This window comes from Dipodomys merriami, unplaced genomic scaffold, assembly GCF_024711535.1.
Source record: "Dipodomys merriami isolate MVZ:Mamm:240054 unplaced genomic scaffold, mDipMer1.0.p SCAF_30, whole genome shotgun sequence".
NCBI lineage: Eukaryota > Metazoa > Chordata > Mammalia > Rodentia > Heteromyidae > Dipodomys > Dipodomys merriami.
In genome coordinates, this window is record NW_027204493.1 from 4,533,031 (window position 1) to 4,551,455 (window position 18,425).

An 18,425-nucleotide genomic window follows, 5' to 3' on the forward strand; every position below is an offset into this window, starting at 1 on the left:
AGCATAGGCAAACAGGTGAAGTGCAGTAGCCCATGACTGTAATCCCAGCACTCTTTTTTTTTTTTTTGGGTCCAGTCATGGGGCCTGAACTCTGGGCTGGGGCGCTGTCCCTCAGCTCTTCAGCTCAAGGCTAGCGCTCTACCACTTGAGCCACAGCGCCACTTCAGCTTTTTTCTTTTTGCTTATGTGGTGCTGAGGAATCAAACCCAGGGCCTCATGCATGCAAGGCACACGCTCTACCACTGAGCCACCTTCCCAGCCCCGATCCCAGCACTCTTGAGGCTGAGAAGACAGGACTATCACAAGTTCAGGGCCAATACATAAGGAATTAGAGGCCAGTCTTAGTGCAAGGCATAAAACAAACTCAAAAACTCTGGGTTCCAGTGAATGCTCTACAGTATTGTGAATTCATTGAATGCTCATGAATATATACTTCAAATGGTTGCAGTGTTAAATTTTGTTATATATATTTTACCATGATAAAAACTTTAAACATTTTTAATATGGTTAGGAAACCATTGTAAAATAGTTTTATATTTTAACCTACTCAAAGCAACGAACAAATGAATATTGTGGGATTTTGAGTAAGGGTAAAATCTATACAATAGTGCCCATACTATTCACAGACTTTATAAACCTTACACTCTGAAGTGAAAAAACTGTTACAATTTAAAATTTTTCAATATCTTTTGCTTCCTCTTGTATTTTCTTACCTTGACAGAAAGCATAGAAGACAGTAGTTATTATCACCAGGTTGCCTAATTGATAAGATTAAGGGTTAGCAAAAGATGAATTATGGACCAAGTCTAGCCAGCCCCAGTGCATGCCTTCTATAAAGTAATGCTATAGCTGTGCTCAGCCTGTAACTGCTTTTGTACAACAATGGCAGAATTGTGACAAACCCAAAAATAGTGCCTATCTCCCCTTCCCAGATAATTACCAGTCTCTGGTTTGGGCAATAGTAACTATGTTTTTTTTCCCCTACACCAAACTAATGCTCAATTGATTATTTTTCTTTTCTTTCTTTCTTTGTTTCTTTGTTTCTTTCTTTTTTTTAGTTCAAACTTCTCATGGAACATCTAGACCCTGATGAAGAAGAAGAAGAAGGAGAGGTGTCAGCGAGCACAAATGCTCGGAATAAAGCAATTACCTCGCTGCTTGGAGGAGGCAGCCCTAAAAACCACACAGCAGCAGAGACAGAAGATGAGGAGAGTGATGGGGAGGATAGAGGAGGAGGCGCTTCAGGGGTGAGGCGGAGGAGGAGTCAACGTATTTCGCAGCGTATTACGTAAAATGATTTTTATGTGCTTATATATGTCAGTCTATTAAATGTACACCAAGTAATGTAATACTTAAAAGACAAAACATTTTGTAGATAGAGATTCTCTACTTAACCATTTATACATCATTTTGTAGAAAGTTTAACATAAAAGATAATAAAAAACAAAATGAGATTTATGCAGCATAAAAGGTTAATAATTTTCCTTTGAATTGTATTAATGTGTGTTATCCTTTTTATTGTTGCTAAGTTTTATGTAGCTTTATGGTTCATATGTATATATAATTTTATATATCAAGAGTAAAGACACGGGTACAAATTAAGAGTTATATGGTTTTACAAGTATATGTTAACCCCTTGGCGCTGGCGGTCACGGTGCGTCTCATTGCCGGCAATGGAAGTGTGCTGGGAAATCCCAACTCCCGGCGTCAAGGGATTAAAAGCAATAAAAACAATAATTTCACTAAAATTATTTTGTGTAACACTTGGTCTTTTTTCCCCCCCTCCCAATGTTTTAGTCATTGAGAAGGTCAAAACGAAATTCAGACTCTACGGAGTTGGCAGCACAGATGAATGAAAGTGTTGACGTCATGGATGTCATCGCTATTTGCTGTCCAAAGTACAAAGATCGACCACAAATTGCAAGAGTAGTACAGAAAACCAGCAGTGGCTTCAGTGTTCAGTGGATGGCAGGCTCCTACAGTGGCTCCTGGACTGAGGCCAAGCGCCGTGATGGCCGCAAACTGGTGCCTTGGGTAGACACTATTAAAGAGTCAGACATTATTTACAAAAAAATTGCTCTAACGAGTGCTAATAAGCTGACTAATAAAGTTGTTCAGACTTTACGATCCCTGTATGCCGCCAAGGACGGGACTTCCAGCTAATGAATTTGTACAGCAGCCAAATTTACAGGAATTTTTTAAAAGGCAGAAAAACTTGAAATATCAACATACTGGCAAAAAATTATATCAATTTTTTGAAGAGTAAGAGTGGAACCTGGGATGCAGGAACAAAAGAAGGAAATGTTGGGCAAACATTTTGTGGGAGCTCCCTTCGCTGTTGTGCAGCAGAAACAGATTCTCAGTTCATTTTTACTCCCACTGTATTATAGTTTAACAAAAAAATTGTTTATATCTTGGAAAAAAACTTTCTGTTTAAAAAAATAAACAAGTGAATGTTGGAAATTAGTCTGTTAATGTTCTTAATAAAGTGTTCTTGGAGTTTAACCTAGCAGCGGATGGCTTTCTTTAGCTTAGCCCAGTTTCCAGGGAAGCATTGTTTTTTCCAGGCTGTAAAATGGCAGAATCTCCTGGATATATAATTTATTCTGTTGAAAAAAAAAAGCATGCAGTATCTATGACCTATCTGCAGAAGGAGTTTTTGTAAATGTAGATTTTGTTGTATTAGGTCACCCTGAAAAAAATACAAGAAAAGGGATCCCCAGGTGATCTGGTGGAGCGAATACTGCAATAAATTTTTTTACTTCTCTTTGTTACTTGTCTGTTTCCATTTGAATTTCTTATTGTAAAGATCTGTTTAAATCCATTTATATTATTTTGCAGTCTTTTATGTAAAGTTTATTATATCACTGGTTTTCAAAGCAAAACAAAATATTGTTTATACAATTTGTATAGCCTGACTTCTGAATATTGGTATCTATTATTTTCATTCCCGTAAGAGGGTGTAATCAATTAACTCCAGGGTTTTATTGTATCCTGCAATATTTAGTACTAACAATATATGATTTAGCACTGTGCCAAACACATTTTCAAGAGTACATTTTGATATAAAAAGAAACTATAGTTTATTCCTTGTATGCTTCAATTTCTTTGTAGTGATGTCATGATGGTAATATTTATTTTTTAAACCTTGGGGACAGGTAACAATTCTATTACAAAAAAAACAGCATTTCTCAAAGTAATGCCATGTTATTTTAGAAATAGAGTTGAGTATGACACTTCATAAGTACACTACATTTTTCACAGATTATTTTTTAATGCTTAAAGTAATTTTACTAGTTGGGATGTTCATTTTCTATTCTAAAGGTTTTGTCATACAGCTTTTGGGAACAATTGTCATTTATATATTAGTTTCTATAAATACCTCAGCTAAATTGAGAAGAGGGTGTTTAATCTTAGATTTGCATGGTTGACACTCAAGGTAATAGTAATACCTAAAATTTACAATAGATGAGGTCTATTTCAAGTTTATTTTTTTAATGTGTACTTATTTTTAAATAACTGAACAAATTGACCTCTAATATGCTGTTTTATGAAACCAGCAAGTAAATGAAGGTATTCAATTTATGAGGAAGTGACTGTCACAAAATACCCTTTTGTGAATACCTATTAAACCACTATGAAAATAACTCTTCAGGATCGATTTCCTATGTGAAATTCTTTCAGAATGCTTTATTGAAGGAAATGGCTTCTCTTTGTTTTCTTCCCCTTAACTGCATGTTCGTTTCCCTTTTTCTGTGAACTTTTCGGGACAAAACTAGATTGGGTTTTCCCTCATTGGAATTTATATCACTATTATGTAAAAGCATTAATAATATACCAATAAGTAAAATACCAATTAGAGAAAATATAAAGTTCAGTCTAGAGAGTACTAAACAATAAAAATGTGAATTAAAAAGCCTGTTTTGAGCAGGGCAGCAGTGTCTCACACCTATAATTCTTGCTACTCAGGAGGCTGAGATCTGAGAATTACGGTTCAAAGCCAACCTGGACAGCAAAGTCCATGAGACTCCTATCTCCAATTAACCACCAAAAAGCTGGAAGTAGAGCAATGGCTCAAGTGTAGAGCCCTAGCCCAGGCCCTAAATTCAAGCCTTAAGACACTCACACCAGTTTTGAATGCTTTGTATCTCATGATATATTCTGTCACAACTCTCACAAAATTCTGTTTTGTCCCAATTTTATAGATGAGAAAAATAGGCCAAAGGATTCAGGAAATTAGGCTGGGTGCCAGTGGCTCGCACCTGTAATCTAACCACTCAGGAGGCTGAGATCTGAGGATCACAGTTCAAAGCCAAGCCTGGGCAGGAAAGTCCAATTAACTACCAGAAAATGAGAAGTGGCGCTGTGGCTCAAGTGGTAAAGCGCTGCCTTGAGCTGAAGAGCTCAGGGACAGCGCCCAGGCCCAGAGTTAAGCCCTGTGACGGACAAAAAAAAAAAAAAAGGATTCAGTAATTTGCTAATGAGTATCAATAAGGATTTAAATATTGAATTGGTATAATGTGTCCTCCCTCTCCTAGTTAAATATTTAACATTAAGGTGAAGGATCCCTACTGAAAATAAACCACTCCCTGAAGGTTCCTGTTGGGATGTCTTCTTGGAAATCCTACTGAAGTAAGCTGTAGGTAGTAAACTTTTTGTTGACTGTCATAGATGAATTATTGTATTTGCCATTCCTTGGAATTTTAGGAATTGGATGTTTTGGAATTTTCATATATTTTAAGCTCTAATATTTTATGTATTAAATATAAGCCAAATGTTTGGGGGTTTTTTTGTTTGTTTTTTTTTTGTCCTAGACTAGGACCCAGACTCACTGACTGATGCTTTCATTCATTGCCTGGCACTGTACCATCTGAGCCATGCCTCCGGCGTCCTAAAACAAAGCTTTCTGTATAAACAAGGTTCTCAAAATGTGGGAGATTTCTCAAGCATGATGTTTCAGGTCTTAACTTAAAAGTTAGCTAAATTTCTGGCAGTCAAATATGCAAAAACCAAACTTTTCCTAGTACATAGGGATTTACAAAGCTTAGTTTTAGTCTAATTTGTTCATTAGTTCTATAAAATCTAGTAAATCACACCATGAATTAGCTATGTGCTTTGCATATGACAGGCCCAGCACTACCCAAAAAAATTTTCAAGTAAGTCTTGTTAGACACATTAATAAAAACATCAGAACCACAGCAGAAAAGCTGATGAGTCTCTTGAGTTAACTACCAAAAAGCTCCAAGTGGAGATGTAACTCAAGTGGTAGAGTGCTAGCCTTGAGCAGAGGGGGGGAAAAGCCAAGTGAGCACAACGCCATGACTGACACTGAGATGAATTCAAAAGACCAAAGTACATAAGGCAGAGAGTTAGAGATCTCAAGTTTAGTAGTCTGATGGAAGAAATGTTGAGTTTTTAGAAGATCATAATTTACTCTTGATATGTTGAGTAGTATGAGCAGATAGTTAAAAATACATAGGCAGTTTTGACAGGTGTAGTCTGTCTCATGAAACCAGGTAAGCCAGGCTGGAGTTTTTTTGTTGTTGTTGTTGTTTTTGGGGGGGGGGTCCGGTCTTGGGGCTTCAACTCTGGGCCTGGGTGCTGTTCCTCAGCTCTTCAGCTCAAGGCTAGTGCTCTACCACTTGAGCCACAGAGCCACCTCCGGCTTTTTCTTTTTGCTTATGTGGTGCTGAGGAATCGAACCCAGGGCCTCTGGCATGCAAGGCAGCGCTCTACCACTGAGCCACCTTCCCAGCCCCCAGGCTGGTTTTTATGTAAATTTCATACACAGCTAGTGAATCTATTGTATTTCCATTTAGAAAGTACATTTTACCAGGAAAAACACTATCCTCCCTCCCTTAAAACACGTGCCACTTACATTTGTACCAAAAATAGTCCAGGAGGTCCACATCTTTAGAAGTATTGATCAAGATCTTAAACTGGAATAAGATTACTTTTGTATTATACAGAACTCATTAGATTGCCCACTTGATATAGTGCCATTTGAAACACTTGCAGTAAATTGTAGTCTATAGAAATCATAATTGCTGGGGCCAGAGGGTAAAGCTCCATGGTAAAGTCTGTTCTTAGCATTGGCAAGGACCTAAATTCTATCCCTAACACCTGAATAATAATTCTATTTTTTAAGACTTAAAGTTTCAAGGCAGAAACTGGTGGCTCATGCTACCACGTTGAAATCCAGAGAATTACGAGTCAAAGCAACCTGGGCAGAAAAGTCCGAAAAGGCTCCCATCTCCAAAACAGAAAAGTCCAGGCTACAGGCATGACTCAAGAGGTAAGATCTTGCATCTTGCATCAGCCCTGACTTTAAAACCCCATGAGGCAAAAAAAAAAAATCTTTTTTTTTATTTTAATGCCTTAATGTATTTTCCTCCTCTGTTCTATTGGTACTTTCTGAGAAACTGCAACTTTGCTGCAAATTTCAGTTTGTGTAGTTGACTAAATGGTCATAATTTTTTATTTTAAAATTTAAATTTTAAATAAAATTTAACTTACTTGAGTAGCCAGAGTAATTGAAATCCCAGTTACTTTGGAGGCTGAAGAATTGAGAGTCTGAAGCCAGCCTGGACACCTTAGACTCTATGAATAAAGTAAGGGTTAGAGATGTAGTATGAGTTAAATGCTAGAACTTTCCTGGTACGTAAGGAGACCCTGGGTTAACAATGCGAGAGACTACACTTTTCCCTCCATAAGTGAATGTGGTAGGAAAGTATGAGAAAGAATATGCTTCCAGTAGACTGAGTCGATCATGTTCAGGGTGAGAATGGCAATTATTTTTTTCCCTCTCCCCATGCAAGTTTTTATTGAAGTATGAGAGGCTTTGGATCATTGAGTTCTTGACCAAACTAGCCCATTGGACATAGTGATTGTCTCGGGTTGGGAGAGCTTATCTAATTTACTTTTTTTTTCTCTTAAATTATTTTAACTTTTCATCTGGAGACCTTCCAATGTGCCCAACACTATATTTCAAGCAATTTCTGACCAATCTTTCTGAGATGTACCCCAGATATTTCTCTCCCTCTTTTTTTTTTGCCAGTCCTGGGTCTGGGCACTGTCCCTCAGCTCTTCAGCTCAAGGCTAGTGCTCTACCACTGGAGCCACAGTGCTACTTCTGGCTTTTTCTGCTTATGTGATGCTGAGGAATCAAACCCAGGGCCTAATGCATGCAAGGCAAGCACTACCACAACCAACTTCCCAGCCCTCTCCCTCATATTTTTAAAAGCAAAGCCTAAGGATCACTTTATGAATAAGTTATCTTTAATTATTACTATTCCCTTGATAACAAGGATCCATAATTTAAAGCTGGATATGATAATGCATACAACCTGAAGTCCAAGCTATTTGAGAGACTAAGTCAGGTAAAAAAAAAAAAAAAAAAGAAAAAAAGAGCCCAGACGGTTCAAGACTGGCTTGAGCAACATTGCAAAACTTACCATAAAACATAAACTCCACTTCTCAGAAATGTTACCTTTTTTAGGGTCTTATTTTATAGGTTCCTTTACCTGTTTTGTTACTTTCCATCCAAGTGTTTTTAAATGACAAGTTTATTAGTTTCCTTGGGTTCTCAAGCACTTCTGGGTAGAAGGACTACAGCTATTTTCCGGTGTTTACTCCTATTATTGTAAGTTTTAGAGGCACTTCATCTGTCCTTCACATTCACAAATAATAGCGATTGAGCCTGTATAAACTAGAACAGAGGTAAGATGAGATAATAAAATAAGGAGAGATGGCTAATTCTCAGAGCAATGGTGATAAATATCATCTAATTTATTTAATCTGACTTGTAAAGACCTGTAAAGACCAAACCTGCAACTAGAGATAAAGAATTAAAATAAGGAAACAAGTTTAGATGTCAGAGGATACCCTGTAAACCAAAGTTCTTTCACTGATAATTCTGTGTAGATACTTCTTGAAATAAAGGGACCATGGGTTGTGATTATTTCTGTTATATAATTTATGTGTATTATATTTATTTTCAGTAGAATATTAGTGTAGCTTTTTGTAATCATTAATTTTCATCACAACCTTGGAAAGTTATTTTGTGTTAATTTATCAAATATAGTTTCCTCATACTTTTTATTAGTCTTTCTTCCACAAAGAAATGGCAGTGTTTATCATAAAACCTAGATGAGTAATTGTTTTCCATATCCCATAGTTGAAAGTATATATAACTATATAAGGAATCTGAGCCATCACTCTATTGAGATGTTCTTAACCATTTGCGCATTCATGAACCCTTTGAAGGTTCAAATGACAGGAAATTTCTCCTTAGAAAGTGGAATAAATTCCCTACCAGCATTGTGCATAAAGTTTCCGTAAGTTCAGTTACTGCACACCTGGCCCATTTATGACCTGTCTTGGGAATCTACGCTAAACCATAGTTTTCGAGATCTTAGTCTAGTCCAAATACTTCTTTTTCAAAAGCTCAAAGAGGTGAATTGATATCCACAAGCTATATGTTTAATAAGTTCCAAACTCTCATCTTGCTAATTTAGTTGCTCTTCCAAGGAAGATTTTATCTTGGAAAGAATTCAGTTTCCTGGTAAGTTCAGAATGTTAACTACTTAATGACTATATTGTTGATTTTTCCCCCCTGAAAGATCCCAGTTTTGTGATGATTAGCATACTGTTAGGTAAGTTGAGTGGGAAATATTTTGCTGTATTCTATTTTTACTTAAATTATTTTCTATATTACCTGGCTCAATACAGATAAACTTAGTTTAAAAGCATATCAACTTTAAGAGGACAGCATGTTTCTGCAACGAAGTGTAAAATAAAATCAGCACATTATATGGAAGATGACTTAAAGAAAACCATAATGTTTTGTGTGGATTTGTATTATTAAGTTGTTTAAATGGGATAATGGAGAGTGGGAATCCTGCTTGAAAGTGAAATCAGCACTTTGAGGAACTCTGCAGTACATGTATAGAAAGTAAAGAACAGTCGGATGTGGTAGCACGTTTCTGTAATTTCAATACTCAGGATGCTGAGGCAGGAGGATTGCGTAGTTTGAGAACAACCTGGTATACATAGTTAGACCTTGTCTCAAAAAAGGAAGAGAGGGCTGGGAATGTGGCTTAGTAGTAGAGTGTTTGCCTAGCATGCATGAAGCCCTGGGTTCAATCCCTCAGTACCACATACACAGAAAAAGCTGGAAGTGGCACTGTGGCTCAAGTGGTAGAGTGCTAAATCTTGAGCAAAAGAAGCTCAGGGGACAGTGCCTAAGCCCCAAGTTCAAGCCCAGGACTGGCAAAAAAAAAAAAGAATTAAGTATGCATTTTAATAATGAAATTTGATTTTAATTGTAGTTATTTGAAAAACTATCTAAAGGCAAAGGGTTAATGAAAGCTTACCATGCCATAAATAGGATAGAGTTAAGGGTATCAAGGAGGGGACCATACTACAATAAACTCATGACAGAGAGACAGGAAGATGATGGTAGTAAGGATGAAATAAGGATTAGAGTGTTTACAAAATTAGATGTTTGCAAAATTAAAACAGCAGTATTTGACACTCGTTTTCTATGACAGATGAAAATGATCTTGTTGGGGCTGGGAAGGTGGCTCAGTGGTAGAGTGCTTGTCTTGTATGCATGAGGCCCTGGGTTCGATTCCTCAGCACCACATAAGCAAAAAGAAAAAAGCCGGAAGTGGCGCTGTGGCTCAAGTGGTAGAGTGCTAGCCTTGAGCTGAAGAGCTGAAGGACAGCGCGTAGGCCCAGAGTTCGGGCCCCACAACCGGACCCAAAAAAAAAAAAAAAGAAAAGAAAATGATCTTGTGTAAAAGACTAAATCATAAGAGTATGTTAATCCAGAGACCAAGAATCAAAGAGGGTAGAAGGATACAAAATGCAGTAGTAAAGGGCAAGTTGGAAAAAATACCTGCCATGCAAGATGTAAAATTTAAACTTACGGGTAGAAATTTAGCCTGAGGATGAGAGCAGAATCTTAGGGAGAGTGATGTGAGGAAAAACAATATTAGCAGACTGAAATCCTGAGAAGCGAAGTCAGAGAGAGAAGTAGATGAGGAGCCAAGCATGCCACATGCAGCAGGTGGAGTTATGGCTCAAGAGGTAGAGCACCAGCCTTAAGTAAAAAAAGCCAAGCAAGTGCTCCTTGAGTTCAAGCTCTAGTATTAACAAGCCACATTCAAGAAGGACTTTTTTTTTTTTTTTTGAGGTACCAGAGTTTTAATTTAGGGCCTCCTGCTTGCTAGGCTCTACTATTAAGCCCTTAAGTAGAGTATGGTCTACTCAAGGTTGTAATTCATTGAGCACTAGCTGCCTCATGGCTCCGCCCATTTTCTTTAGTAGTGCTCAGCTGCCCAGTAAAGATGATTGAACCAGGCTTGATAGGAGGAATAGTTGAAGAACTAAACTGAAAACTGAGAGGATTAAAATCCATGAGTAAAAGAGCAAGAGCAATGAGAATAGCAGAAATAGAACATTAAAATGTTCTTTGGGATTTCCAAAAGTGGCTCTGGTATAAGATACAAGCATATGGCCTTGAGAATGAGTGAAGAGACAGAAATCTGGAATCAAAAACTATATTCTGCATACTTTTTCTGAGCTAAAACTGGCTTATTCTTTCTTACCATACTAGCAGATTGTCCTAAAGATTACTTGGTATTGGCAATGGCTTCTTTAGTTTTTGCACATTCCATCATGTGACACATATCTGCATTGGTCATATTTGCATTTTATTGTTAGACATTTTATTGTTAGTGTCCCTGAAGAATCACATATTGAAAGCTTGCTCCCACGCTTATGATGCTGTTGGGAACTCATGTAATCTTTAGAAATTGGGGTCTACTGTAAGGAAATTAGATCACTACAGTCATGCCTGAAGGAATGTTGGGAGTCCAGATTCCTTCTCTTTTACTTCCTGGCCACCATGAGGTAAGTAGATTCCCCTTATGAATTTCTATATAATTTACAACAGTCAAGATAGTAATTGTGAGTAAACAAGCTCTTAATCCAATCATTATTTAATACTTCTTCTAAATAAATATATAATGCCTTGTTGCTCTTCTCCTTATCCAGCCCTTAATGTGAGACAACTGTTAACTCCGTTCATGTGGCTGTCCATCTGTGCCAGTACTGCTACTTGAACCACATAGCCTTCTACTCTCCCTTAGCCTTTTTGCTCAAGGATGCATCAAAACCATGGTACATTGTTCTCTTCTTTTGTTATGCTCTGGTTCTGGAATGAGTGGAATACTGGTTTCATAGAGTAAGTTCAGTAGTGTTCCTTCCCTTTGCATTTCGTGGAAGAATTTGTGGAGTATTGGTGTTCTTTAAAGATGTGATAGAATTTAGTATGGAGCCCCTCCATCCTGAGCTTCTCTGTTTGGAAACTATTACTGCCTCAATCTCATTGTTTGATCGTGCTGTTTAAGTGGTTCATATCCTGTCCACTCAATTTTGTTAAATCAGTTGTATCTACAAATGGTTTTCTTCTAGATTTTTCAGTGTATTTCAGAATAGGTTTTTAGTGTATTCTTTCATGATCCTCCAGATTTCTTTTTTCATTTCTATTTTTTTCCAGTCCTGGGGTTTGAATTCAGGGCCTGGGCACTGTACCTGATCTGTTTCTGCACAAGGCTAGCACTCTACCACTTGAGCCACAGCATTACTCCCAGCATTTTTCTGTGTATGTACTACCAGGAATTGAACCCATGCATGCTAAGCAAGTACTCTACCACTAAGCCACATTCCCAGCCCTCTAATCTCTACCTTTTTTTTTTTTTTCCTGTCGTGGGGCTTGAACTCTGGGCCTGGGCACTGTCCCTCAGCTCTTCAGTTCAAGGCTAGCACTCTACCACTTGAGCCATTGTGCCACTTCCGGTTTTCTGGTGGTTTATTGGAGATAAGAGTCTCACAGACTTTCCTGCCCAGGCTGGCTTTGAACCGTGATCCTCAGATCTCAGCCTCTTGAGTAGCTAGGATGACAGGCGTGAGCCACCGGCACCCGGCCTCTCATCTCTACCTTTATTCATTCGTATCATCTTCATTTTTTCCAAGGGCTGACCCTTGAAGCAGAGACCTTGTCTTGACTCAGCATGCTTGCTCAGTGTTGTCTTATGACTTGAGACACGCCTCCCGCAGCTTTTTGCTGGTAATTGGAGTCCACCTACTTCTGCCCAGGCTGATCCTCTGGGTCACAGCCTCCAGAGGAGCTAAAATTACAGGCATGAGCTACTGGTGTTCAGGTCTTCTCCCATTCTTTTAGTACAATCTTTTGGTTAATAAGTCTTAGTATTTATTAAAGAACCAACTTTTTTCTTGTTTCTTCATATAGTTTGTTTAGTCTCCATTTCATTAATTTCTGCCCTAATCTTTACTATTTCTGGAAAGAAATAATAACTTTAACTTTGAGTTTGGCTTGTTTGTGTTTTTCTGGAGTTCGTGGTGTATCAGCAGGCTATTTGACAGCTTTCTCCTTTTTTTAATGTTGGTACTTGGAGTTTTACATTTTCTTCTTAGCACTGTCTTTGCTGTTATCACAAAGGTTCTGGTAAGTTGTATTTTGATTTTAATTACATACAAAGAACTTTTGATTTCTCAGGTATTCAGTGACTCTCTCATCATTACACAGTGTCTCCATGTGTTTGAATATTTTTGTGGCAACTTTTGCTGTAGTATCCATTATCATCTAATAGAATACTGAGTTATTTCAATTTTTCTGTATTTTCTAAGACTTAAATATCTTAAAATTTTATCTAGTTTGGAAACAGTTCCTTGTTTTCCTGAGAAGAATGTGTATTGTACAGACACTGTATGAAATACTCTTCAGATTTCTGTAAAAATTCAACTGGTCATTTAATTCTGGGGTTTCTTTGTTTGGATGACCTATCAGTTTATTTATCAGGTAGGGTTTCATATTTTGCCTGAAGCTGGCTTCAGACTGATTCTTCTATAAACACCTTCTATCTAGCTGGAATCATCAACATGCCCAGCTTATTTGTTGAGATGGAGTCTCTTTTTTTGTGAGGGTACAAGCCAGGCACCAGTGGCTCATGCCTGTAATCCTAACTACTTAGATAAGACTCTTATCTCCAGTTAACCACCAAAAAGCCAGATCTGAGCTGTTGCTCAAATGATAGAATGCTAGCCTTGAGCAAATGAAGCTCAGGGACAGTGCCCACACCCTTTGTTCAAGCTCCAAGACTAGCACAAAAAAAGTGGGTGTTTTTTTTTTTTTTTTTGGTAGGATGCCTTTTCTGCCTTTGAATCATTATGTTCTCAGTCTTCACCTCTTACCTAATCCTGGAATTACAAGTAAGAACCAACGTATCCAGCTCCTCTCTCAGATCTCCGTTATTGGTTTGGGATGGAACTGGGGGCTATATTCAGAGATACATACTTGCTCAGCAAGGGCTCTAGCATTCGAGCCACATCCTTAGTTCTATTTTGACTATATTTAGACTTTTGATGCATTTATTTTTTCCTATTCTCAAATTGCTTCTCACGTACAGTAACTTATGAAGGCAACATTACATATTTATCTGTTAGATAAGGAACTAAAATTCCCTCTTGCCATTTGGAAGCTTAAGCACAAGTCATAGCCAACACATCATGCAATCAGTTAAGTGGCTAGAAATCAGAGCCCTACTCCTTAGAGTTATGGTTAGATTGAGAAACTAGAGTAAAACATATTGAAATAAAATTAACAGCTCTGTCATCAGTACTGCCAGTACAGAAAGCATATCGTACCCTTGACTGGAACCACCAAGGTGTTGCCGTCTTCCCCAAATTTACACCTTGCAACCCATCCTCTGCAGAGTCCACAGACATGTGACTCCTTCGCTGGCTTAGAGAAAATGTGGCCCCTCACTTGTCTTCACATGGACTAAGGGTTTTTTGTTATTGTAGGGTGATATACAGAGAGATTGCGGTTACATGAGTCAAGTAAGGAGTACAATTCTTTTTGAACCATGTCTCTCCTTCCCCCTCTCCAAGTTTTCCCTCTCTTCCCCACCTACAAGATGTACAGTTCATTTCCACATAGTGTGTAGTGAAGACCATTGTTGTTTTTGTTCATCCTTTGTCTACCTTTTCTGTTCCCTCTCTTCCCCTCCCAAAGACAAACTAACAAACAAAAGGAAGAGAAAACAAAAACAGCAACAATGATGACTATTTTTTTCCTTTTTTTGGAGTTCATTTCATAAAATATCATTTTATATAATGAAATGCACATAGCCTCTGTCCTCAGCTCCTGTGCTTACCCTCCTTTAACCTTACTGTGTAAATTTCTAGTTTTGTGGACTTTGGGTTTTTTGGTTTTTTGTTTTTTTTTTTGGTTGGCTGTGGGGCTTGAACTCAGGGCCTGGGCACTGTCACTGAACACTTCAGTTCAAGGCGAGTGCTCTACCACTTGAGCCACAGCACCACTTTTGGTTTTCTGGTAGTTAATTGGAGATAAGAGTCTCATGGATTTTCCTGCCTAGGCTGGTTTTGAACCATGATCCTCAGATGTCAGCCTCCTGAGTAGCTAGGATTACAGGCGTGAGCCACCAGTGCACGGCTTCCCTGAGCCTGTTTGTGCTCAAGGCTAGCACTCTACCATTTGAGCCACAGGGCCATTTGCAGTTGTTGAGTGGTTAGTTGGAGATAATATTCTCACAGGAACTTTTCTGCCCAAGCTGGCTTCAATCCTCAAATCTCAGCCTCCTGAGTAGCTAGGATTACAGGTGAGCCTCTGGCACCCAGCTAAATGTCTAGTTTTTAATGCAGAGGTTTGACTCATTATCCTATATAAGTACAATGGAAGGGAAGTAATGTTTATCTCACCAATTAGAAATATAAATATGTATTCCCACAGATACAGTGCCATAGGTTTAAAAAAGAGTTCTTCTTGCCATTTTCTGAGCACACCAAATTATTTTTGTTTTTTAACATCAACTAAGATACATTATCTTGATAAACTAATTTGTGGAATGGAAACTCTGCACAACTACTTAAATAAACAAGGGTGAGTAGGGGAGGGGTGGGGAGGGGAGGGGTGAGCAGGGGAGGGGTGGGCGAGAATGTTGACAGGGTGACACTGCTCAATATGCTGTAATTCCTTTGTACAGCTACTTAAAGATAATAAAAATTACGATAAAAATAATTCATTTAAAATAAGAATCACGTCTTCTATTTGTCTCTTGCTAGGCAAGCACTCTACCATGAAGCCTTCCCCCTGACCCTTCGCCTGTGTGATTTGGGTTCTTCCTGTCAGGGATGTGGGTTTTCTCCAGTTAGCCTAACTGACCATTTAAGTATTCGAACACGGTACTAAAAAGCTTATTGAACAGTAGAGTGTCTAGGTTTCTCCCCTGGGCTCTTCTTGAGAGCAGTGGTCAGAAAGTCTTTTTCTGTAAAGTCAGGAAATACATGTTTCAGCTTTGCAGACCATGAAGTTCATATTACACTGCCGCCAGACAGCAGTGTGGACCAATGGGAAGACTGTGGTACAGTAAAACCTTTAGGAGACTGGAACGGGGCGGGGGGGGGGGGGGGAGTGCACCTCGGGCCATGGCCTGGTGTGCTGGCCTCTGCTCTGAGGTGCTTGGTCAGGAAGCTGGCATCCTGCCTGGGCCAATGTAGCGAGGAATTCGTTGCACAGAGGTTACAGACAGAGAAGTGGCAGCTGCGGTGAATAGTGTGGAAACCAAACATATGAAGAAAGGTCTTACAAGAGCCATGGAGCCAAGGACCATGCAGGGAAAGTCTTGTGAGCAGCTCACATTATCTCTCTTTAAAGCTAGGATTCTTTATCTTTGGCAACTGTGCATGAAACTGCTATGTCCTTGTACTAGCTTTCCAGTGTAACTGCTGATGCTTGCCAATCACAGCTTTCCTGTGCCTCCCGTGCCTAGATTTCTCTACCTGTCCTTTGTTCTCTGGACAGGCAAAGGCCACCCTAGCAAGTGTCTTTGTGTTGTTATAATTTTGAAATATCAGCAATGTCACACTTTGGAAGATGGAATTTTGGTGTCTTTATTATATAGCTAGCAGGCCGCAGGCGGCCCATTTTACCAAAGGCCTGCAGCTCCCAAATACACAGAACACAGCTAGGAAACATGCTAAAGAGGAAAGAAAGAAGCAAAACAATACCAACAGTCTGTAATTCAGCTCCACTGGAGAGTGTGGCCTGGCGTCCTCACACCTATGCTGTTCCATGCCTAAACAGTGTCAGGCCAGGTGGCCAGGTTACAGGCCACTCCCAGTCCCAGGCACTGGACTGACAGGTTCAGTAACCTATCAGCCAACTGCTGTCCCATCTCCAGGGATTCAGGTATGCCCATCACCTGGCAGGATGAAGACAAGATAACATCTGTACTTCTCTGAAGCAGAGCCCTCCTAGCTCACCTGGAGCTAGGCATCTGCCTTTCAAAGGATGGCTTGTTGCACCTCTGGCTTTGGAGCTGGGTGAACGGCTCCCCATCTCCTGCTTAGGCACCAGGATGGCGCAACCACCTTACTTCGGTGTTAAGGATTACAACTCTTCTTTCCCAAATAGACGTTCCTTTATATTGGCCTGTCTGCTCTATGTTGTTTCATTTTGGCAGTTGGGCCCGCACCATGGCCTGTCTGTGCTTGCCAGCTTGGAACCCCCGTTCTCCGTTTCCCACTCTCCTCTTTTGTCCAGGTTATGATAGGCGCCTTCCACCTTCTCCCATCTCTTGTCTCTTCTCGTCACTGTCTTCTAATATTTTTTTTTTGAAAACCTCATCTAGTAGTGTCTTCTTTCCATTTTTATTTGCATTGATTTCCTTTCCCTTGAAAAGGAATACAAACTATTAACACTTTTCTGCCAGTGCTTGGGCTTGAATGTAGGGCCTCAAACTCGAAGCTTTTTCTCTCATGCCTGGCACACTACACTTGAGCCATGCCTCCAGCTTCAGCTTTGGGCATATTGGAGATGAGACTCAGAGTTGTCTGCATGGGCTGGCTTTGAGGCTCCATCCTCAGATCTCAGCCTCCTGAGTACCTAGGATGATATGTGTGAAGCAGCAATGCTCCCTCTGGTTTGTGTTTTGGTTGGTGATAGGGCTTGAACTCAGGGCCTGGGAGTTGTCCCTGAGCTTTTTCACTCAAAGCTAACAGTCTACCACTTTGAGCCACAATGCCACTTGTGGCATTTGGAGTTATTTAGAGTCTCATGAATTTTCTTGCCTGGGCTGGCTTTGAACTGTGATCTCAGATCTCAGCCTCTGAGTTGCTAGCATTACAGGCATGAGCCACCAGTGCCTGGCACCAGTCATTTTTAAATACTTTTTTTTTTAACTAAGGCTTGAGCTGGGCACTGGAGGCTCCTGCCTGTAATCCTAGATTGTCAGTAGGCTGAGATCTGAGGCTCACAGTTTTAAAGCCAATCTGAGCAGGAAAGGTCTTCAAAACTATCAACCAAAAATTAGGGCTGGAAGTTGGGTTAGTAGTAAGAACATCTGCTTAGTAAGCACAATGCCCTAAGTTCAAAACCTTAGTACAGTAAAAAACAAAACCACCACAAAAAAATGAAATTCTAAGCCGGGCGCTGGTGGCTCACGCCTGTAATCCTAGCTACTCAGGAGGCTGAGATCTGAGGATCGCGGTTCAAAGCCAGCCCGGGCAGGAGAGACCGTGAGACTCCTATCTCCAATAAACCACCAGAAAACCAGAAGTGGCGCTGTAGCTCAAGTGATAGAGCGCTCGCCTTGAGCTGAAGAGCTGAGGGACAGCGCCCAGGCCCAGAGTTCAAGCCCCACAACCGACAAAAAAAAAAAAAAAAAAAAAAAGAAATTCTAGTGCTCAGCCAGACATGATGATACATAGCAATCATCTCAACTGTTCAGGAAGTTAAGAGCATCTCAAACCTAAGGCCGGCCTAGGCAAAATCGAGTTTCAAGTAGAAAAACTAGGGGAAAAGTGTAAGTAGCCCAGGCCTGTAACTTGATCTACTTAGGAGTCTAAGGTATTAAGATTGATGAGATTCCATCTTCAACATAACCAGCAAAATCAGGCTGGAGACATGGCTAAAGCAGTAGAGTACCAGCTGAGAAAGTGTTGAGAAAGAAAAAGTCTGGTGCTTTTAGTTCAGCGGTAGAGCACTTGCCTAGCCTGGGTAAACTCCAGGTTTTTTAAATCTCCCAATCAAAAAGAAAAGTCAGACTGGGTTGGAAGCCTTGCCTAGTTAGCATTTCTGAAGCCCTGGGCTAATTTTCTTCAGGCTGAAATATTTGACAAAAACTTAGATCTGTAGGAAGTGGAAAAACACAAATTTTTAATTTCCTTAAAAGGAAAATAAATATTTAAAGCAGAACTCTGATTAGCAGGTAAAAGGGATTATCCTGTGGAAAAGTTTTTAGTTACGTATAAAGTGTGAAGAAGTGTGAAATGAATGTGATATTGAATGATGCGATATTCTCTCTCAATAGACT

General features: G+C 39.5%; 1 protein-coding gene across 4 annotated transcripts in view; it reads left to right on the forward strand.

Annotated features, from left to right (window-relative positions):
* Positions 1-2,774, forward strand: part of Nipbl (NIPBL cohesin loading factor) — a 186,980-nt gene extending 184,206 nt beyond the window's left edge. For 3 of the 4 annotated variants that reach the window (XM_070041039.1, XM_070041038.1, XM_070041041.1), the window contains 2 exons: positions 1,059-1,247; positions 1,798-2,774. In XM_070041039.1, the coding sequence (XP_069897140.1) occupies positions 1,059-1,247; positions 1,798-2,163 (555 nt within the window). In that variant the 3' untranslated portion in view covers positions 2,164-2,774. Of the gene's footprint in view, positions 1-1,058; positions 1,289-1,797 lie in introns of all 4 variants that reach the window. The other variant, XM_070041040.1, reaches the window with a different exon arrangement.
* The last annotated feature ends 15,651 nt before the right edge of the window (positions 2,775-18,425 follow it).